The sequence below is a fragment of the Micromys minutus genome (genome assembly GCF_963924665.1).
Source record: "Micromys minutus genome assembly, chromosome: 3".
In the NCBI taxonomy this organism is placed as follows: Eukaryota; Metazoa; Chordata; class Mammalia; order Rodentia; family Muridae; genus Micromys; species Micromys minutus.
Genome location: NC_137972.1, coordinates 83,811,745 through 83,834,881, shown reverse-complemented (window position 1 = coordinate 83,834,881; position 23,137 = coordinate 83,811,745). Strand labels below are relative to the sequence as shown.

Genomic DNA, 23,137 nt, shown 5'->3' with positions numbered 1-23,137 from the left:
AATGCTTCCATTTGGAGAAAACAGAAAAACATCAGTAAGACTCAGGAAAGTTCCATGTGCCTTTCCCTCAGGCCTGGGACCCATCTTTACACAACTGAAAGTTATAAGAAATGACAGCTAATGGCGAGGATGCGGAGAAAGAGGAACACTTCTCCACTGTTGGTGGGGTTGTAAACTGTTACAACCACTCTGGAAATCAGTCTGGCAATTCCTCAGAAAATTGGACATAGTTCTACCTGAAGACCCAGTTATTCCACTTCTGGGCATATACCCCAGAGACGCTCCAACATACAACAAAGACACATGCACCACAATGTTCATAGCAGCCCTATTTATAATAGCCAGAATCTGGAAAAGAACCCAGATGTCCTTCAGTAGATGAATGGATACAAAAATTGTGGTACATTTACACAATGGAGTACTACTCAGCTATCAGAAACAATGACTTTATGAAATTCTTAAGAAAATGGCTGCATCTAGAGAATATCATCCTGAGTGAGGAAACCCAATAACAAAAGAACAGACATAATATACAGTCACTGATAATTGGATACTAACCCCAGAAAGCTCAGAACACCCCAGAAACAACTCACAGACTATATGAAGTTCAAGAAAAACAAAGGCCAGAAAAAAAATGATGAAAAATCATTATGCTTAATCTTTACACACCAAGAAAACTTTGACTATTTCCAGATTACATCTTGTTTTACATGTACTTTATCCTCATTGTAACTAGTAAGATCTTAAGGCATACTATCAAACCTTTAAAAAGATCAAGTACTGACAAAAATGTATTCATATACTTTTATGCAAAAATGCTTTTAAAAGCTGTACATTTATCTTTGTTTTTTTTTTTAAATTAAAGTTGTTCAATTAAAAAAAATAAAAAGAAATGACAGATAAGAATGTTTGACTGAAGGACAGGAACACAGTGAAAGTGCCTGGGATTCCACAGCCAGTAGGGCAGAGACAGAAACCAGGGCTGAAGATAGGGGCAGCAGCGTCTGTTAGGCACTTCGGCTGCCCTATGCACCCACTATCGCTCTGCTGTGGGAAGGTCAGCTTGCTGATGCTTTTCTGCAATCTAATGTCATCACCAAAAATGCAGCTTGGCTGTCTGAGGCCACAGTGGGAATCGGGTACAAGTAATGCTCCCCTAGGGAGCATCTGACAGAGATGTTTTGGCCAACCCCTAGGAACCTCTCTCTCTTTACAGAGCTGATGAAAGCATCCTGCCAGACCCTTACTATGGCCTGAAGTATATCGGAGTGGGCAAAGGAGGCACTCTTGAGTTGCATGGGCAGAAAAAGCTCTCCTGGACTTTCCTAAACAAGACCCTCCATCCGGGTGGCATGCAGGAGGGAGGATATTTTTTCGAAAGGAGCTGGGGCCACCGTGGAGTCATTGTTCATGTCATTGATGCCAAATTGGGCACAGTTGTACATTCTGACCGGTAAGGCTGGCTTTCCTCTACTTATGTCCTCGCTTGTTCTGAATCTCCCCCAGCCAGGGGATTTCCCCCGGGACTGGCATGCTGTGTGAATGACATGGAAGTTCTGCTCCAGAGAGGCATCTTCTTTTCTAGGCATTTGTCCAGCAAAGCTGAATTCAACCCAAATGTGTGCAAGTTCTTTCTCTCTCTCTCCCCCAGGTGGTCATAACTGGTGATAGAAATGTAAAATGCATAGAAGGATATAGTGAAATAATAGAGAGAACTGGAGAATTCACTTTAGAAAGTGATCAGGAAAGGCCAGTGTGAAGGATCAGCCTGCGAGCTGAGAACTGTCAGAAAAAAACTCAGCACAAGTGCAAAGGGCTGGAGGTGCCCGAAGAACTGCACTCTCACATGAGGGGAATGGGCCCAAAGGTGGACGTGCGGGGCAGGATGGAGGAGCAGAGGTAATGGTTACAGTAAAGAGGTGGATTCTATTTTCAGTAAGATGTGAAGCTGTCTGAAGTCTTGAAGAAAGGTATGGTCAGATTGTAAAGAACATTCCGATGACAGGGAAGAAAATGGGAGGGGGAGCAAAACGGTGGCTGTCAAATGTTGTGCAATTATTTAATTGCAACCCAGGGTTTCTAACCTGCCTTTGACCATGCAGTTCCCAGATAAAAGACACACATGACCTTTATATTTATAATAAGCTTTAATCTGCATAACAGCTGGGCAGATATCTACCCTCTACGCTATTATGTCTGTTTCCCAGCCAACAATCCCATTATATAATGTGCCGTGTTTCATCTGAACTGCTATTACCTCCAATTAGCCAACACACATAGCCATGTTTTCGTGATTTATCCAAACCATGGTGGCTTCCTCCTCTCCCGTCTTCTCTCCTTCTGGACCCTGCCTATGTCTCTTTTGCCCAGCTTTTGGCTGTCGGTATCTTTACCAATTACTTGGGGGCAAGCAGACTCTCTTGTCTCTGGGGCAACCGGATCTTGGGGGCCTGCATTTAGCAGACTTCAACAGTCAAGCCCTAGCAGTGGGACAGGTGAGAGGTGTAGGTGGGGGTGAAGCATCTGCAGGAACTACAGGCAATAGAAGACTATAGGGTGACTTGAAAGGCAGAGCAACAGGCCTCCTGCTCCTTCACGTTTCATGTTTCTTCTGGGATCTACCTAGGTTCCACAGAGCTGGAACTACCCTGTTTCCTCGGGGCTTGTAAGCTCCCCTCTAGAAAAGATCCCTGGAAGGATAATGCTGGGTGGGTGAGTAGAAAGAGATCTGTGGGTACAGCTGCAGAGTCAGAGACTCTCTCAGGGGCAGGTACAGGAATTAGAGTCACATAGTCCAGCTGCACGGTGGAGGCCAGTCAGGAGGACCGAAAGTGCTGTCAGTACAGGGGACAGCTAGAACAGGTGTTTGAGTGACAGGAGACCTGCTTGCTTCACCTCCTTGGCTTAAAGAAGGTTGGAGACCTTAAGGATCCCATGGCTGAAAGTATGGGGAGATTAACAAGCACAGACAAGCACAGGTTCTATTCACATGGGGAAATGGGGAATTTACCTGAAGGAGCAAGACTTGGGTTGGCTTTTAAAAGTGGCTGGGCTTTGATGGGGTTGGGATCAGGGAGAAGACAAGTCTCCTGAAGGAGAAGTGGATGTCGCATTATGGGCCTTGGGTAAGGGCTGGCTGTGGGAACAGGCTGGGGGGGCTTAGACTTCAAAGGCACACTTGAGCCAGATGCCATGAATCTGCACCCGGGCGGTACCTCTCCAATTACCACACTGCGCTGTGGAACCTTATCCTTTTCCAAACTTTCCCAGCTGGTCACACGGGCTTATTTGCTCGTTACATTCCGAGTCAGATCTCTTCCATTGTATGGACAGAACAAGGCTCACACCAGCAGACATGGCAATGTGGAAGTGGGAGGTCAGATGGTCTCAACCCTACAGAAAGAACTATAGGCAACAATGGATACTGAGGGTGGGAGGAGATAGCCTTCACTAGAGATAAAAAAAAAAAAAAAAAAAAAAAAAAACATACCAATTGGTTACTAATGCCAAGTGATCAGCCCTGAAAACATACCTGGGAGTAACGTTATACAGACAAAGCAGGTTGTATTAGAAATCAAAGTGACAAACACACACACACACACACACACACACACACACACACACACAACACACGAAAAGGTCATAAATTTGAATGAGACTCAGGTGGGTTTACACAAGAGGGGTTGGAGACGGGAGAGGGGAGGGTTGGGAAAAAGTGATATAATTATATTATAATTTCAAAATTAAAATGATTATTAACAAAAGATAGTTCCTTCTGTGGACTTGCCACCTTAGATTAGTGATGCTGGAGCAACTGTTTTCAGTTATGATTTCTTACTGTCAGGGTATAGTTGTTGGTTTTAAACACTTGTAAAAGTGAATTAGCCAGGCATGGAGGTGTGCATCTGACATTTCAGCTACTTGAGAAGCTGAGAAAGGATTACTTGAGTTCAGGAGTTCAAGGCCAGCCTGAGCAACACATTGGGATAACCCCCTTCATCTCAACAAAACAAAGCAAAGCAAAAGTGAGATGGCACATTCCTGTAATTCCAGCCTTTGGAAGGCTGAGGAAGGCTCTCTTTGAGGTCAAGGTCAGGATTGATATATTGTGGGCTGTCTCAATTTATCTCCCCCCACCCCACACACACAATGTAGTAAGGAATGATCATTTCTTACAACATTGTACTTATAAATGGCCATAATGTGTTATCTACTTAAAACTAGTTTAAGGTCAGTTTTTACAACATTGTACTTGTAGTCAACCATAATGCATTATGTACTTAAAAGCTTGTTTAAAAGGGTGAATTTCTTGATTAGAGTTCTTAGTATACTAAAGTAAAATGTTTTAAAAAGAGAAAGGATAAGGAAGAAGGAGAAATGCAATATAGCATTCACAGTGGTTCAAAAGTCTGTCTTTACTGCAGTGGGAATCAGATGTGACAGTTTAGTGACTCTGAAATACTCAGGAGCTGCTCCAGGGAGGGAGACTTGACATGAGGCAGCCTCAATGGACTTTGGAAGAGTTGCTTTGGTCTAGATCAGAGATAGAAATCCCTGATGCTCTAGGTGTCTGGATTGTCTCCTAATGCCAATCTCTTCCAAGAGACATGAGCAACAGCTCCCAGGAAGAAAGGGAACATGTAAAGCCTGAACCCCAAGAATGTGACTTACTCTGCATCTCAGATCCAAAGCTCTCCACCACTGTAGTTATTTCTGAGGCATTTTCCCCTGAGAATGATAAGTATGACCAAATCAAATTCCCTCTTCTTGAGTATCTCTATATGGCAAGCCAAACAGCCAAACTTGTCTGCTCTTTGTTTATGGCCCTCAAGGTCTATGGACAATTATCTTAGCTGCTAAAACAGATGTGTTCTTAGGTCTCTGTCTCTTTCAGACTGCTGCCAAGGCTATCTACAACTTTACTCTCTCTATTCCCTCTAGGTTTGACACTTACAGATCCAAGAAAGAGAGTGAACGTCTGGCCCAGTATTTGAATGCAGTACCCGATGGCAGGATTCTTTCTGTCGCAGTGAATGATGAAGGTTCTAGAAACCTGGATGACACAGCCCGGAAGGCAATGACCAAACTGGGCAGCAAGCACTTCCTCCATCTTGGATTTAGGTACTGCCCATCACTTCCATCTCCACTCAACTGAAGAAGCCTATGTTAACCAGGGCATGTCTCCAGCTCCACCAGACTTAGAAGGAGGTTCTGCAGGCACATTGCTCACTCACACTGTGGCATGGTGCTCAAAGAAAGCCTAGGCTTTTGCTTTGTTTTGGTTTGGTTTTGTTCTGTTTTTACAGGAAAAGTCCACTACTGTAATGCCCAGGTTTTTATATGAACTTTCTTCCCCAGTCACTTACAAGTGTGCCTAGAATGAGCAAAGAAATAAGAGCCCTGATGGACAGCTAAGGTCTACTTACCCTTTCAGGTTCATATTGTGCCTTGGGGATTGGCAGACAGTGTTTTAGGGATTATGTAATTATCTCCACCCAGCTAAACACCAAAGGAAAGGGAGCCCTTTAACAGGTTCTGGTGTGTAGCTTCTTGCTTTGGATTGTAGCATCATCCCTGACGTTGGCGTGTGCACACATTGACAACTGTAGGTAGTTGTTTGGCATACTGCAATCACATCTTTTGGTCCAGTAAGCCAGCTCTCAACTTGGGTAAATGTGAGATGACCTGTCCTTTAGCTGTCTGAGATTATGATACCTACTCTTCAGCCTCCTCAGATAAGGGCAAGCCAGAGATGCTCAAAGCCTTTTCTAGCCTGCAGAGTAAATTAGCTGGCTGGACAGAGAACCTCTGGGCAAGAAGAGACACCCCAGGTTCCAGGCAGTATTCTCTGGGTGTTGTTTCTGGAAGGGAAACTGGGGCAGGAAACTCAAGCAGCCAAATATGACAATGATATCTTGGTGTGGCAGGCCTCCTTTGTCAGCAAGTGCCAGACACACTTTCGTTTCACCACATTATAAACCAAAAGTCAGTTTACTAAGTTACAATGAGAGAGGGAATATGAAGCAAAAAGCTACTGAAGGACCTCGGGAGACAGTTGTGGTGGACCAGAGCCCAAGGCCTGACTTGTGATGCCTGGCTTTGAATTTGTGCTGCACTGCTTCTGAGGTGTGACCACAGGCAAATGACTCATCCTCTTTCCTTAATTCTTGCATCTGTAAAGTAAGGTATCTCAGGATCTATCTCAAAAGAGTGCTGGGAGGGGTTCCATGGGATAATATGAGTAATATAGTTGTCACCCTGCCTGGCAGTTAATGGCTGTTCTTTCATTTTAAGAGAGTTACTGGAACAATGGGAACCTCCACATGCCATCCTGGTCACAGCAAGCAGGAGTTACATAACCACCCCTCCTTTCTATGTTTGGGTGATAAGAGCTGAGCATCTAAAATCAATAGATGTGCTGGGACCGGGACCTCTCATTTATATTCATTCAGGAAATAGTGAGGAGGTGTTGGTGGGATTCACTCAGCTGGGCCTGTTGGTCTTGCATGAGTAGGTAGAGATATTCATGAGGGGTTGGGGGAGAACAAGATTGTGGGCAAGGGGAGCTGGTCCAAGGGGAAGTGCAGGAACGGAGCCCGGAGGAGGCTAAGCCAGCTGTGAAGCCATGAATCTAGTGGAATTGGGAAGGACCAAACAGTGATGAACATGGGAGAGACAAGGATGTAAGATTGACAATGGGGGATAAATGGCTCTGTGCTGATGAGCTTCAGTTTTGCCCAAGGGCAATGGAGAGCCATGTAATTATGAGTGTGACAAGGTGGATCTTAAACCCCAGCTGAATAACTTTCAGCACTAATTCCCCAACACAAGAGGTCCAAGCAAAATCAAAAGCTACTCACATCATGATTTTTTTGCTTTGTCATACTTGCTGCATTCTTTGGAGATGAAAGAGTCTTTTAAAAGAGTCTGGTTCTCATAAGAAAGCTACGCTATGTTAAGTTAAACACCATGAAGGACCTTTCAAAGGAAACAGAGGTCATAAGAATCCAAATGGTTCAACCTGAGTATTTGTGTGCTAAGTTTCACGAAATGTAGAGAATAACAAGAAAATCTGATGTCTTTCTCCAATAAGCCAACTGTCATGAACAGACTTGGAATTCTTTCCAGAATCCAGTTCATTCAGCTCTAGAGAGAACAACTCTCTCCTGGGGCTGAGGAAGAAAGGATGGAAGGTCATTTCTGCCATTTCTTCAGTATAGAATACTCAATATGCCAGGGTGGTGTATTTGGGTGGGCCCCTTACCCTAATCATGGCATGCAGCATGCTAGGCAAAATCCAGAAAAACCTGCTGATGAGCAGTGCACACTTTCAGAGAGAAAGGCTCTGGGACCTTTCCAGACCTTGAACCTTTCTTTCCTTCCCTCCCCATCTCCAAGCCAACATGCTTCATCCCTTTCTAAGATCCAAGGCAGATGGCTAAGTGGCCAGTCATCGTATCCTGTGCCATTTTCCTTGAGCTCACCTCTTTTGGGCAATGGGCATGAGTGGAATCACCTCTGTTGGTACCAGTCCGATATTTACTGCAGGCTCTAATTGGGCTTGGCGGGTGGCACGGTTGGTTGAGTTGTTGGCGTGTTTGTTTGTGATTCATATCCATTCTTTGCCAGCATTGAGTAAAACTGACTCCAGGGAAGAGATGCCCAGGTTAGCTGGCTGCTGAGGAAGCAGGAAGCCTTGTGCTTGCAAAGAAAGGTTCTTGTTTTATGGGAAAAGGAAGCCCATGGGTGAATGGTAGATTTCTCCAGTAGTTAGGAATACTCAGCTATAAGACTGTGTCTTCACTCTGTGAGCCCTACTGAGTACCAGCTCCAACATGCAAAAAAACCTGTCCCTCTGTTGTTTTTTTCAGGCACCCTTGGAGCTTTATCACTGTGAAAGGAAATCCCTCCTCTTCGGTTGAAGACCACATTGAATACCATGGTAATGAATGATTGGTGAGAGCCCTAGTCTGCTCCAGGGTCTCCCTGATGAGAGGCTATGGGTGCTAAGTGACTGACTGCTCTCAGAACATAGCTGCCCATTGGCAAGGACCCAGCTAAGAATCTGGCCACTTCACTCACTGCACTGTGAGCCAGTAACACAGGTCCAGGCTAGAGGAAAGTAGGTCTCTCCCTAGGATTCCATATGTTCAAAGAAGTCTTCACTGACAAAGAAAAGCTAAGAGCTGAAGAACAGTATGGACTAGAAACCATAGAAATATTTTTTTGTTTGTCCTTTTGTTTGTTTGTTTGTTTAAGACAAGTAGCCCAGAATGGCCTCAAAATCAATATGTAGCAGAGGAAGATCTTGAACTTCTGACCCTCCTGCCTCTACCTCCTAAGTGTTGAGATTATAAGTACATACATACCCCCATTGCATAAACCTATGGCTCTATGCATGCCAGGCAATCACTTTATCTGAGGTACATCCATGGCCTGTAGAGGGTCTTTCTCAGACAGTGTAGTGCCTTTGCCCATGTGGTTAGGGCAGGTATTGCCAGTTCAAAGCCCAGGGCAGAACTCAGACCATGAGAAATAATAGTTTCTCAATTTTCCATCTGTCAGAATTGAACTTTCAAAACTGAAACACACACAGGAAAAAAAATGTATGTAACCTCTTTCTAAGTGACAAGAATACTTTGATTATGGGAAAATACTCCTCAATAAAATGGTTCAAGATCTGAGTTTTAAAAAAATCCACTAGATGTGAACTAGACGTGGTAGTGCACATCTAAAATCTCTACATTTGGGAGGTGGAAGCAAGGTTATCCTTCGCCAGCCTGGGCTACTAATTCAATCCCAAAACAAAAATAAAAATAAGACACTTAAACTAAACCAAATCAAAACAAAGAGGCATCGATGTAGGGGTTTCCTTTCTGTTAAGGCCAACATCATCATGAAGTTCAGGGTCTGTTGGTTTGCTCACATGTCTGGTCCTTCTGATAGGTCACAAAGGTTCGGCCGCTGCCCGGGTTTTCAAACTGTTCCAGACAGAGCATGGCGAACATTTCAATGTTTCTTCATCCAGCGAATGGGTTCAAGGTGAGGTGTTTCAGACTGTGAAAACCAAATATCAGAAGCACAGGACAAGATGTCTTATTCCAGTAGGGACACTTTACTAGGCATCAACTGGGAAACTGCGCTGAAGCTGTCTTTCATTAATCAAGTCACATTGGCAGATTGTTAGCATGCTCTTGCCTGTGGTTAAGATTTGCCTTGCCCCTCCACAGAGATTTGTGCCATTTTTTTTTTTTCAAAGTTGAATGTGTTTTGGAACTCATCACACTGTCTATTTTCTTTTCTTTTATTGGATATTTTTTAAGTTTGCATTTTAAATGTTATCTCCTTTTCCAGGTTCCCCTCCAGAATCTCCCTATCCCATCCTCCCTCCCCTTGTTTCTATGAGGGTGCTCGCCCACCACCCACTTACTCCTGCCTCCCTGCCCAGGCATTCCCCTATACTGGGAAATCAAACTTTCACAGGATCAAGGGCTTTTCTTCCCACTGATGCCCAACAAGGCCATCCTCTGCTGCATTTGTGGCTGGAGCCACGAACAGCTCCCTGTGTACTCATTGGTTGGTGGTTTAGTCCCTGGGAGCTCTGGGGGGTCTGGTTGGTTGTCATGGCGTTGACCAGGAAATACAGGCAGAGGCTGGGATACAAGCTGGCCTTCGAGCAGCTATCTCAGGCTTACATGGTAGTGATGGGTACCGGGGACAGGTTGATGGTGGGTTTTTATTTCTCTCCATCCTGCTCATTTCTTTTGTAAGAACAAGAGATCCACATTGCCCTTATGAAAGGAAACAGTCATCAGGAGATAAGTCGAAAGGAAACAAGGTCCTGACCGACCTTGTCTTTGCGTTCTGCCTAGATGTGGAGTGGACGGAGTGGTTCGACCACGATAAGGTGCCTCAGAGCAAAGGTGGGGAGAAGATTTCAGATCTGCGAGCAGCTTACCCAGGAAAAATCTGCAATCGGCCCATTGATATACAGGTACCAAGCTCACAGCAACCAGGGAGTCTGCTGGTTGAACCCAATAGCTGACTGAAACAGACGCAGACACACAGCCTTTGAAGAGGGCTCTGTGGGTCAGACCTTTTTCCTATGTTTTGTCCATTAATAGTTATTTATTCACTTTACATCACAATATCAGCACTCCCTCCTCCAGTTCCCGCTTACATAGCCCATCCCCCCACATCCCCTTCCCTTCCTTCTCCTTTGATAAGGGGGAGGCCCCACCCTGGGTACCACCCACTCTGGCATAATAAATCACTGTAGAACTGAGCACATCCTCTCTCTCTGAGGCTAGACAAGGCAGCCCAGTTACAGGAACAGGATCTACAGCCAGGCAACAAAGTTAGGGATAGCTCTGTCTCTAGTTGTTGGGGGACCCACATGAAAATCAAGCCGCACATATGCCACATATTTGTGGGGGATGGGATAGCCTGGGATCAGCCCATGTGTGCTCTTTGGTTGATGATTCAGTCTCTGGGAGACCCCAAGGATCCAGATTAGTTGACTCTGTTGGTCTTTTTGTGGAGTCCCTATCTACTCCAGGTCCCTCAGTCAGTCCTTCTCCCAGTTCTTCAACAAGAGTCCCTACGCTGTAGTTCTGCATGTACACTCAGACTTTATGCCTCAGTAAATAGAGGTCATAAATATTCCTTCACAACTTGGCTTCGTGAAGTGACCATGTATGGACACGGTGTCTGAGTGTCTTCTATAAATTTTACTCAAAAGCCCAGAGAGGGGTCTGAGACAGGGTCTCATGATGCCTGGCTGGCCTGAACCTAACTATGTAAACCAGGCTGGCACAGAGACCCATCTGCCTCTGCTTCCTGAGTGCTGGGATTAAAGGCAAGTACACTTGTGCCACACTGCCCTGCTCAAAATTAACTTAATTTACTGTTAAAATGAAACATTATTAAGTATTTTATCTGCAAGTATGGCTAATAATAATATTTCTTTAAAGATTCCTGCCATTTAGCAATGATAGATCTTTTTTACTCTTCTTAAACAAGACCGACTGAGGTCATTAAATGAGAAAGCAGTGTAATTAAGCAGTTCCCTTGAAATTATTACTAGAGTTTTTGTTCTGTGACAAATATCCAACTTTAATATGTAAGGAGTTGAGGCTCCCACTGAAGATGAAGCTGTTGTTGTGGGGCTCTGAAGTCAGAGGAAGAAGGATTGACAGTTGATGAACTTGAATTTGGGTGATGACTCCTTTGGGTTTTAGCAGGTACCAAAGGGACAGGTTTACAACCTGGTCTCAACTGTAACAGGGACTCGGAAATCAGGGCTGTGAGGGTGACTTTGAAAGAGCTGGATTTTGATTGAATTTTAGTATCTATATCTGGGAGACTTCCTTTCAGGCCAAAGACAACACTGCCTCTGTAGTCTGCCAGAGAATCTTTCCTAAAGTGCCTCTCTGTCTCTCTGTCTCTGTCACTCCCTCCCTCCCTCCCTCCCCCACTCCCTCCCTCCCCCACTCCCTCCCTCCCTCCCTCTCCCACTCCCTCCCTCCTTCCCTCCCTCCCTCCCTCCCTCCCTCTCATTGGTGATACTTCCCTCCCCTCTGCAAGCCTGCCTCCTTGTCTGCATGGTCTCTGTGCCAAAGATGGCCACAGTGCTTTTCTAAATTGCATGTTTTTGAATGACAGCCACCGTCTGCAGAGGGACACACCCTGGCTTTGGGATGAGCCCCACTTGGCAGGAACCACAGTCCTTTGAGCCTGTTCCTAGATTCTGTTCTGTCCTTGTGCTTCTTGCCTGGCATCCCTGGTCAGTTGCAACTTCACTTTCAAGGATGCAATGGGGGTGGATGAGTAGTGGGATGGGAAACAGGGCGTCTGACCAAAGGTCACTAGACTGAGCGTGCCTGAAAGCTAGAATGGGGGCTTTGAAACTAAATGAGCTTGGGCTTCAATTTTCACTCCACCACTTATTATCCTTGTGGTGTTTGGCAAGTTACTCATGCTCTTTGAAGGCCACTTTTCTTATCTCTAAAAACAACTACCGCAACATAGTTTCACCATGAGGAGGTGATGGATATACACAGGCATTTAGGTCTTTAACGGAGAGAGTTGATCCCAAACCTTCCTACCTGTTAGAATCACCTGGGCAATTTTGAAAGTCAAGACGCCCAGGCTACAACCTAAACACATCAGATCTTTGCCTTTGAGGGTAGTGTTTAGTTGGAGCCACTGCTCACCCTTATACAAGCTGGTAAACTCCATCTGCCCTGCTTCCCTCAACCCCACCCACATGGAAAACACTCTGGGCTAACAGATCACTACTCTTCCATGTTCCCAACAACCTACCTGAGAGTGGCCATCCAGGGGCTCAGGTCTTGAGTTTAATGAGCACAATCCCAGCTCCTATCGGACGCATCATCCCTCTTCACCTAAGCTCTATAAAAACCCCTTTAGAGGGAATGCTGACCTTCAGTGACCTGCTCCTTTGAGATCAGTTAACCTGCTGGAGACCTACCACCCCATAAATCTGCCTTTGTATTCTTGTTTGGACTGAACTGGCTTATTGTGTCAATAGAAAAACCCATTAGGTAGAGCCTGGGCACAGACTTTTGAGATTCCTGGTGAGGAATAGAAACCCATTTGGGGACCTGAAGGTTGTGTAGAATGAATCCTCAGTAAATAAATGTCAGCCTTTTCATAGACTGAGGGTAGTAAGATGGTCATAAGAAGAGACACATCAGGGTTCTAAGAGAGCCTGTGCATGGTGGATGCTCTGTAAATGTGCCCACAATCATGAACAGTAAGTAGGACTCAGGACTCCTGCTAGATCACAACCCTTCTTACTGATTCTCTGCCAGAAACCAGGCCTCACCACCTCCATTTTGACACTTAACAGTATCTTTCTTATAACCAAACTCGCAAAGACAGTTAGGATAATAGTCATGGGCTGTTGTAAGGAGTTTCACATGGGGGACAATTTTAGACTTGTAAATATAAGTTGTGGACATTAATCAGCACTCTCCCTCTTCATAAAAAAACAGAAGCATCCTTGCTCTGTAATTTCCATTTCATTCTCAGGCCACAACAATGGATGGAGTCGCCCTCAGCACTGAGGTTGTCTACAAAAATGGCCAAGATTACAGATTTGCTTGCTACACCCGGGGCAGAGCCTGCCGCAGCTATCGAGTGCGATTCTTGTGTGGAAAACCTGGTAAGCAAGCAGATCCTGGTTTCTAATTGGGTTAGAAATGCAACTGAGCTCTGAACCCTAACCTGATCCCTGACCTGACTTTAACGCACTGTGGATCAGGATGGCTGGGTCAGCTGTGTTGAGTTTCAGAATGTCATAACCACGCCCACCGAGTACAGAAGCAGCCAGAGAGTCCCAGGCATTAGAAGCAGATAGCAAATCTTTGACCTGTCATAAGCCTTTCCTTTCCAGAGGGGTGGGCGTGGTCCAAGAATGCAGTGTGCTGACGGACAGGGCTAACACAGACTCTCTGCTTTCTCTGGTGCTGTTGTTTCAAATCCAGTTCTCCAGGCAGTGTTCATTAGAGAAAAAGTGGAAATGGCTGGTTTGTTCTGGAACCAGCATCTCCAGAAAGCACTCATTAGGGATGGGCTTGGGGGTGGGGCTTATGGCTACTGTAAATAACAGTGGAGAGGGACTATATTTGTTTTATATCTTGGGCAAAGTGGGTGTGGTGAGGCAGCACTCTGAACACCAGCTAGAAGTCAATGGAAAATTCCTCTGCCCAGAGCTAATGAATGGGTCTTTTTTGGTTGGGTTTTTGTTGACTTCAAAAACCTGTAAGTACTGAGACTGGGATGAGAGAGCCTGGTGATTTGGGTTTTGGAAGGGCACACCTGGCATTTACTGATTCCCAGAAGGGAGGGGAAGAAGTGGGCAGCCACATGTTTGCTGAAGGCAAAGGGCTGTATTTGTATTCCTTCCTGTTTTGGGTTACAGTGAGGCCCAAGCTCACGGTTAGCATCGACACCAACGTAAACAGCACCATCCTGAGTCTGGTGGACAACGTTTGGTCATGGAAGCCTGGAGACACGCTGGTCGTCGCTAGCACCGACTACTCGATGTACCAGGCAGAAGAGTTCCAGGTGCTCCCCTGCAAAGCCTGCACCTCTACACAAGTCAAAGTGGCAGGTAGGAAGCTCCCCACTCCAGGCTATAGGAATCTGAACACTGGTAGGCCTCAGATGAAAGGAGATCTGTATCTGTGAGCTATTCTCAATGTTCTACAAAACAAACAAACAAACAAACAAACAAACGATGAGATCTTCAAGCATTGGTTCCCCGTTGATGCAACTAAACATTGCCCAGGCAGGCAGCCTAACTGATATTCAAAATAAATTGACCTAAAAAGAAAGACACATGGGTTTGGAAGCTTCAGTTCATGGTTTGTTAGGCCCCGTTGTGGAGGCTAAGAACTAGTGATGGAGAAAGTTGTTTAGCTCATGGCATCCAGGAAACAAAGAATGGAAGATGTTGGAGTCCCAGCATCCTCTTCAAGGACATCTTCCCAGTGACCTAACTTCTTCCCACAAGAGCCTACTCCTAAGAGCATCACAGGATCATGGCAAAGCTTTAACTTATGAGCCTTTGGAAGACACAGTCATAGCTCCAGTCTAGAAGCTGGACTCACACTGGCTCCATACTATTCTCAATCTTCCCCAGACACATTCTTCTCCCGACAGAAGTGTGAAATTCCTATAGCAGGGAGGGAGAGTGGAGGATTTCTAAGGTCTGAGCTTAGAACTGGTGCATGATGGTAATACTAGCTTATATCTAAAATTCTAGAACTTGGGAGAGCAGAAATAGAGAATGGCTGTGAGTTTGAGACCAGCCTGGGATACATAGTGAGTACCAGGCAAACCCGGGCTTCAGGATAACACCTCACTTCAAAACAAAAGAAAACAAAATGAACTCAGAAAAATTAAACAAAACAGTCAGTTTGCTGGCCAAAACACAGGTCAATTTAGAGCACATCCCATAGTCAAGGTCAATATGAACTGTCAGAAAAGCCTATTTTTCTCACTGAGATTGAGAGCACAGAATGAACGTTTGTTGGAAAATAAGTTAGTCTACCACAATGCTTTAAATCTCTTCTTTCCATAGCCTTTGAGTTTTATATTTTCTTCTTCTGAATCTTAACTTGCATGCCCTATATTTTATGTTTTGGGATATTACCAGAATCACAAATTCTTAGAGAGCAAAAAAGACAGTCTTAGTCCATGTTGTATTGTTATGAAGAGACACTATGACCACAATTCTTATAAAGGAAAGCATTTAATTGGGGCTAGCTTACAGTCCAGAGATTTAGTTCATTATTGTCCTGGTAGGCAGCATGGTGGGACAAAGTCAGACATGATGCTGGAGATGTACCTGAGAGTTCTACATCTGGATTGGCAGGCAATAGGAATAGAGGAAAATAATGGGCCTGGCTTGGGTATTTAAAATCCCAAAGCTCACCCCTAGTGATATACTTCCTCCAAAAAGGCCACACCTCCTATTCCTTCTCAAGTAGTGCCATTTCCTAAAGACCTAAGGAGCCATTCCTGTTCAAACCACCACAGAGACCTTATACATAACGTAGGTCAATTGCTCCTGGAAATTATGTATGTACATCTTTGGGTTGTAAGCAACAGAATCCAACTTGACTATCACATGAAAGGAATTGATGGGCATGCCATTTGTGTCAGAGAAACAAATTAGATACCGAAAAACAAAGCTACAGTGGACTCAGTGCAGGGCAGCTTTGAGGAACTGGGCAGCAGGGAGCAGTGGGCAACAGCTCTAGGCATCCCTGTCTCGAGGAAGCATGCCAAGTCCCTGGGACATCATGCCGCACAGCCACTGTCCAGGGAGAGTCAATAGAAGGGTCATTTCTTAAAACCAGAATGACCTGTCAGAAGGGAAGAGACTCACTACTGGATGTTCAGACTGTCACATGCTGCAGCCTGAGGAAGTCGCCTCACATTGATAAAACTGACCACTGAGAAGGCATAGCCAGTATTCCAATTGTCGAGGGTTTTAGAAATAAACCTCGAGGAACTCAAACTCAAAACCATCTCTTTCAGCCGGTTAAGAATTTGAGAAACCTCATTTGAGTGAAGTGAGAAGCAGTTGTAGCCTTCCACCTCCTGAATTTGTTCTTAGAGGAAGCGGCCCTGTGAATCAGACGAATGAGGCAGTGCACAGCCTTATTGGAATCTCAAGGCACCAATCCTGGGAGTAGTCAACAAAACACACAGTTTTAGTGAGATGCTAGTTTGAGAGTATGGCTAGAGAAAGGAGGAGGTAGCAGTGGGCAGGTCAAGTCTAGAAGATGAGAAGCTTACAAGGTAAGAGATGCTATTTAAATGATAATGTTTGAATCCCTATGGTCTTCAAGAAAGGCTTTGGGGCATCTCATAAATAAGTCCAGATCAATCTGACACCCAAAGGAAAGAAATAAAGTGGAATAAAAATGACAATCTGGAGGATAAAAGTAAGTAACAAAACAGGAAAAAAAGGGTCCACATGAGTGGTGGACATAAGCCATAAAGGTTATCTCTGAGCTTCCTGGCAGTCAGAGCAGAGAAACTTATTTATATTCAAAATAGGGGAGGAGATAGACCTAAAAGATCACCCTTCTCTTAGCCCTGAGCTCGAGGAATTAGCCTATTATCCACAGGACAGGCCATGGCAATATGAACTTGACACTATGCTAAGATGCTCTGGATGGGGGTTCTTTGTGCTTTGAATTCTAATGTTAGAAGGGAATGAGATGCTAGAAATAATCTGTGAACACATTCTGCAAAAGGCATCTTTGACTTTGTCTTGTTTGGCAGAGGCAAAGAAAGAGAGGGAGGGAGGGAGGGAGAGAGAGAGATAGAGATAGATAGATAGATAGATAGATAGAGAGAGGGGGGGGGAGAGAAAGGAACCAAGCAGCTGTGTCTCATTTATAGAGATAAGATTCCACTAACATAGCCCAGGATAGCCCCAACTCACAATTCCAAATGCTAGGATCAAAAGCCTGTATCACTGCACCTACCTTGCTGCACTTATTATTAACATCAGCTACAATAGTTATTTTTATTATTCTCATTCATGTGTGTGTTTAGTGTTCATATGTGTATGCATGCTCACACTTGTTAGGGCATCTATGGGGGGATGTGCATGTATATGCATGGTAGCTCAGATTTCATATTGGTAGTTATCCTTTATTATTCTCCTCCTTATTTAAAAGTACTGGGGTAGTTGCTCAACTGAACCCAGAGCTCACCGATGCAGCTATGACTGCCTAGCTTGTTCCAGGGGTCCCTAGTTTCACCTTCTGAGAAATGGAATTATAGGTGGGCTGTTCCACCCAAGCAGCATTTGTGTAGGTTCTGGGAACTGAACTCAAGAGTCTTCACATTTGTGTGACAGGTAACACTGAGCTATCTCCACAGCCCTACCCACAATAATCTAGCATCAGTATGAGAAGGCTAGAAGGAGCGTAGTTGGTTACTAGTGGTTGGACCTTGTATGCTTCAGTGTGCCATTTCTGCCATTTAGGACCTGCAGGTACATGGCATTGTGAAGGAAAAAGCAACCTCTATCTGTCACCATTGGTAACATTCAAGGCTGTGGCAGTCTGCAGTAATCTGGAGATCTGACCAGCTAGGTGTACAGTCCAGGTGTGGGAGTCACATCTGTGGATAATGGGTCAGCACCTTCCTCCCCTGGGAATGAGGAGGTACCCTAGGATCTGCCTTTGTGGGGACAGAAAGAGGGGTGGGCCATTTTATCATCTATACACCTGGGAATTCCCGAGTGTGTAACATCCGAGTGTGTAACATGTGCCAGGCAGTGCATCCAGGCGTGATGGTGAGTACAATGAACAGCATTCCCCTGCCCCAGGGACGCTGCATCCCAGCAGGGAGAAGGGCCTCTATCAAAGATCACTGCGAGAAAAACAAGACTCTAGCCACGAGAATTACAAAAGGGATGTGTAAGGAACTGGGTTAACTGGGAAGCTGGCAGATGACACAGTGTCTAGGAAAAAAAAAAGTATTGTTAGAAAGGAAGGCATTCCTTGGTGGGCACTTAACCTGAGCGGGTGGGCCAGCCATCACGAGGACAAGTAGACTGTAGGGGAGACCATGAGAGCTCCTAGGGTCACAGACGGGAAAGGAGGTTGCAGGACAACTCTGCTTGAGTGCACAGGAAGCTACTGAGCTCCGTGAGTCTGTTGGGTACTCCTAGCCAAGAAGGATTTCCCATGTCTGCATCTATAGGATACTTAAGCTGTCATCACAGTGCATGGTAGACAGCCTCCTGAGATGTCAGTTGCCCCTTTGGCAGATCATTTGAGCTCATGTTACTCCTTGATGGGTGAAGCCTGACTTCCACCCTTGCCTGCATAAGAAGTAGGAGGAGGGTCTCCCCTAGGGTTGGGCTAAACCTTGGGTACACCCCAAGACTGAGAGATCTCAGTTTGAGCAGGTCCTGACAGGGCAGCTGTGAGTGCCAAAGAAACCATGAGGTTGAAGAACCCTTGAGATGCCAGGTTCACACAGCAGAGATGTGGGGATTCATGCCAAGGCTACTGCTCCTGACGGAATATTAGCAACCCAACCAACTGCCTCATGAATGTGCCTAGGATGGACCAAGAATGTTAGGGTGCTTCTTGTGGGCCAAGTTCTTTGTGGGTAGTACTAGTATAGATCAAGCAAGCCAGTTTCCTTGTCCCCAGCTGCCCAGCTGCAAACCTATGTATGTTGTGTTGTCTTTCATAAAAGTACATAATCTTAGCATCTCCATCTGAAATGGCCATAGGGGTCCTAGGCAATTCTTGTCCCTCTGGACCAGTCCTTGCCCCTGCACCAGTCTCCACCTTCCCCTGACTCCCTGGGTTCTAATCTATAAGTACCTGTTGTGTCTGTCTCCCAGAGAAGGTGTTTGTGGTTTATTTTGCTCTTGTTCTCAGGGTGTCTGGTTCTCTGCTTGTATTGTGGGTGTTCAAAGAGTATGGTATTGGGGTGCCTATGGGTAAATCCAGAGAATACCAATGTTAAAAGACTCCCTGTGCCCCGGCACCTCTTCACCTTTCCTGGTAGGCCCATTTGAGACAGTTCTGACCTGATCAGCCTGCATGTGAGTGCTGTGAGAAGGCAGGGAGTGGGGGTGGGGAGATATGAAGAGTTGTGGAAGAACCCCACACTCAGGAAGAGATGAAAGAAATCAGACACACAACTTCCCTGGGATTGCAGTTGGGAGTGGCCTGTGAAAGGGACAAAGAGAGATAACTGCTTGCAGTGTGGACAGGAGCAATGTTGTAAAGGTTCTGATAAGGAGTCTTGGAGCAGGGGAGGTGGCTGTGATTGCAAAATTCCTGTAGTTCTCAGTAGGACCTGCATTTCCTCAGTTCATGGGAATCTCATACACAAGCCTTCCATCCACCTGAAGCTAACCGTGCCTTGCTTCCCCTGGGAAACCAACTGTCCATTAGTTTCTGTCACTGGTGAAGCTCTGGAGACAAAAGTCCTGACAGCTGCAAATGTCATTCCTGTCCCTCTGACCTCAAACCATGTGCCCAAGGCTGTTTAAGCACATTCTGTGAGTTAACTAACTTGTTGATCTAGCTACCTCTTGAGATGTGAGCTCTTTTTATCTCTGTTTCCTCTGTAGATGAGGGGCCCAAGGTTCAGGGAGTTTAAACCATGGCTCCAGGACTCTGCTGCAAACTGAGTCATACAGCCTGGCTCAGAGCCATGTGGAGAATGGCGCTCCTCTAGAGGCATCCAGGTGGATGGGAACTCTGAGGTAACAAAGACCCTCAGGAAATAATCCCAACCAGCCTGGAGGGAGCTGAAAGGGATGTCTGGGAGAGAAAGAGATGAGCCCACCAGGAACCAGGGTGTCTGACCCATCCACCGCAGACTATTAGAGAGGGGTATCAGGGCTGATGTGACTGAGTCAGTCGCTTATGGTGCCACCTGTTCCCAAAGCAAGTCTGGCCTTGTGGGAACATCTGGAAAGCCAGCTCTATACTGTACCTCTCAGCTTACCCAAAAGAATGCTCATCACTTGCTTTGGGCAGTAGCAGTCCATTCTCCCTCTCTACCCCTGACACAACTTCAAGCTGTCTTGCTTGGTTGAGAACTCCTTTTGAGAGTTTCCCTGGGCATTGTCAGTAACACTGTCCTTTGGTGTTTTCATTGAAAAAGATTAGCTCTGGAGCTCAGCAGTTAAGAGCACTGACTGCTCTTCCAGAGGTCCTGAGTTCAAATCCCAGAAACCACATGGTGGCTCTGTAATGAGATCCGATGCCCTCTTCTGATGTGTCTGAAGATAACGATAGCAACAGTGTACTCATATACATAAAAAAAAAATCTTTTTGAGAGAGAGAGAGAGAGAGAGAGAGAGAGAGAGAGAGAGAGAGAGAAGGAAAGAAAGAAAGAAAGAAAAGAAAGAAAGAAAGAAAGAAAGAAAGAAAGAAAGAAAGAAAGAAAGAAAGAAAGAAAGAAGAAAGAAAGAGTACCTCGGAATCTAGCATGACTGGAGACCTGGTATCCAGAAAACCAGGATCCCAGATACTCTTCGGGACAGATATCCAGCTTTGTAAGAAGACCTAGTTCTCTGCATATTGAATGGGGGTGGTTTAGGAGAGTAGATGTTCTCCATAACAAAGAAAAGAGAGAAGGAAGATATATTCAGACAGAGGTAGACATGTAAGAGGCCCTCTGGCTAGATGCGTGTGAGGACTCTGCAGGATCTGTAAACCACCATGCAAATGCAGAAGGAAGGACAGAGATTAGTCAGATGTACCTCTTCCTCCCAGGAAGCCCCAAGCCAGTTAGAGTGGGTCTACAGGCACTCTGGAACAAAGACAGGAGGGGTTCAAGGCTCTGTGATCTAAAACTGCATGAGCTAGACTAGAAGGAACAGTAGTGGGAGGGTGGCTGTTCAATCCTTGAAGAGAGGTCACAACAGCACTCTCCTGTGGTTATCATAAAAGAAGATACAAAGATATAGTGGCCTGCTCTGCCCTTGAAGTCAGTCAAGTGTATGTGGGAAGTAAACAGGTTCTGGAAAGAGCGACCTCTCACCCCCCATGAAGCATCACCCCCAAGTCATAGGCATTACACAGAAGTGGCTGTGCTGGAGAAGGCCCAGGCTCACAGCACTCCCCTGGGCCAGTGTCCAGTTGTAAAGAAAACTGCACCCCCATCATGTACCCTATGATAGTCATGTCCCCACATTCTTCTCCAGGCTCACTAATCTCTAACCTTCCACATGTTCATGAGGAGCCTAAAAACAGGAAGGTAGAAAGTCCTCCATGATTGAGACATAATTAGAGATGGACTTCATCAACTTCTAGAATGTCTCTTTCTGAATTTAAGTCTCTTTCCTTTTCATCCACCAGACAGACTCTAGCTCTCCAAAGAGAGTGTCCCTCAGAAACTATGCACACCACATTGGGAAAAAGGCTTTGCCCTTTAGAGTGCAGGCCCTGTGGCCTCACAAAAGGCTTGTTTGTGAAGCCATAGAACCAACAGGTAAGGAGAGCAGCAGGGATGGAAACAGAGGCTTCTACATGAACAGCCATAGAGCCTTAAAGCAGTAAAGACAATACATAACCCATGACCCAACCCAAGAACCAGGGAGGAAGAGCCCCAGCATTCTGTAGTTAACTTGCTTCCAGTGATCTACTCCAATGATGTTAGACCAGTGTAGAACTGTTAGCAGGTGGTAGAACCTAATGGAGGTTTTTAATTCATTAGGAATAAGTCCTAGAAGCAAACTGTGAGATTCTGGTCTCCTTTCCCTGTTTCATTCCAGGATGCAAAGTAAATGGATTTCTTCTGCCATTTGCAACCACCATGATCTTCTGTGTCACCATTGGCCAAAGTAACATAGCCAATGGGTCTCGGAATCTCTGAAACTATGAACTGAGATAAGCCTTTCTTCTTTGTAAATTTATTTATCCCAGGCATTAGTTATAGTAACAGGAAGCTGACTGACACCATGCCTGAGATTCTCAAGAACTCTGTGATAGGCTGAATTCATGTTGTGATTCTTGGTTCCTGTAAACATTGCCACACATGACAAAAAGGTATTACAATGAGGATAGATTAAAGTTCCGGTAATGGACGTGTCCTGGGTTATATGGGGAGGGAGGGTTCAGTGTAATTACAAAGGTACCAGAAAAGAAGGATTGTGGGAGATTAGGGAAGAGAAAGCAAAGGAAAGGCAGAAGCAGAGGGAGCTGTGGAAAATAGAAAATGGGATCTCAAGCCAAGGAATATAGATGGCCACTAGAATCTGAAAATGCTCAGGGACAGATTCTATGTGGTACTTTCTCAAGCCAGCAGCCATGCCAACACCTTGACTCACCCTAGAAAATTAATTTCAGACATATAACCTCCAGAATCATAAAAAAAATAAATAAACCTGTGGTAATCTGTCACAGCTGCAACAGAAAACACATACCATTCGCTTGCCTGGAGTTATTTTCTCAGCTTTAATATGCACCAATGTCATATTGCTTCAAAGAAACCACTATCTGCACTGAGACTGCAGAATTCTAAAACCATAGGCTTCCTTAGCAATACTGTCAGCTCCCAGGATGTGTGCTTAGTGATGGAGAAGCAATGGTCAGCTCTTCCTGGGGATGAGAAAGCAGAGGAAGGTCGCTGTGGTGGGTATTGCTAATTTTAACCGTGGCCTTCACACGTGGGCACTAGTGGTATCTCAGGGTTGAGGCAAGAGCCTGCTTGATCAAGTCAAGGCCAGAGCGAAAGCCAAACGGTGTAGGTGTTGTGGTTTGGGATGGAAGTCCACATGGGAGAGAGTTGCTCTTTGTATTACAATCTCAAATGAAAGAGAAAGTATCCACATGGCCTGTCAGCCATCTTAGTGACCAGCCTGTCTTAAGCTGTGTTTTCTGCACAGACCTAGGAAGAAGAGATGAGAGCTAATACTAAGGGAATCTGGCTAGAGAAGGGGTGAGGTCGTGGGAGGAAGAAAATGGGCAGAACACAGGGTCAAGGATTCAGCCACACAGGTCAGGAACCGGAGTGTGGGAGGGTGTTTGGCTTGCTAGGTTTTTCTCAAGGATAGCAAGGCTGGGGGATGTCTGAGGGCAGAGAACATAACAAATGAGGGACA

The 23,137-nt window shown here is 45.4% G+C and overlaps 1 protein-coding gene across 1 annotated transcript in view; it reads left to right on the top strand.

Annotated features, from left to right (window-relative positions):
- CEMIP (cell migration inducing hyaluronidase 1) overlaps positions 1–23,137 on the top strand; it is a gene marked incomplete at both ends in the record, with an annotated part of 65,838 nt that overhangs the window by 5,527 nt on the left and 37,174 nt on the right. The window contains 7 exons of the mRNA XM_080913865.1: positions 1,217–1,453; positions 4,942–5,121; positions 7,872–7,942; positions 8,947–9,042; positions 9,873–9,994; positions 13,057–13,189; positions 13,949–14,140. Of these exons, the coding sequence (XP_080769991.1) occupies positions 1,217–1,453; positions 4,942–5,121; positions 7,872–7,942; positions 8,947–9,042; positions 9,873–9,994; positions 13,057–13,189; positions 13,949–14,140 (1,031 nt within the window). The remainder of the gene's footprint in view (positions 1–1,216; positions 1,454–4,941; positions 5,122–7,871; positions 7,943–8,946; positions 9,043–9,872; positions 9,995–13,056; positions 13,190–13,948; positions 14,141–23,137) is intronic.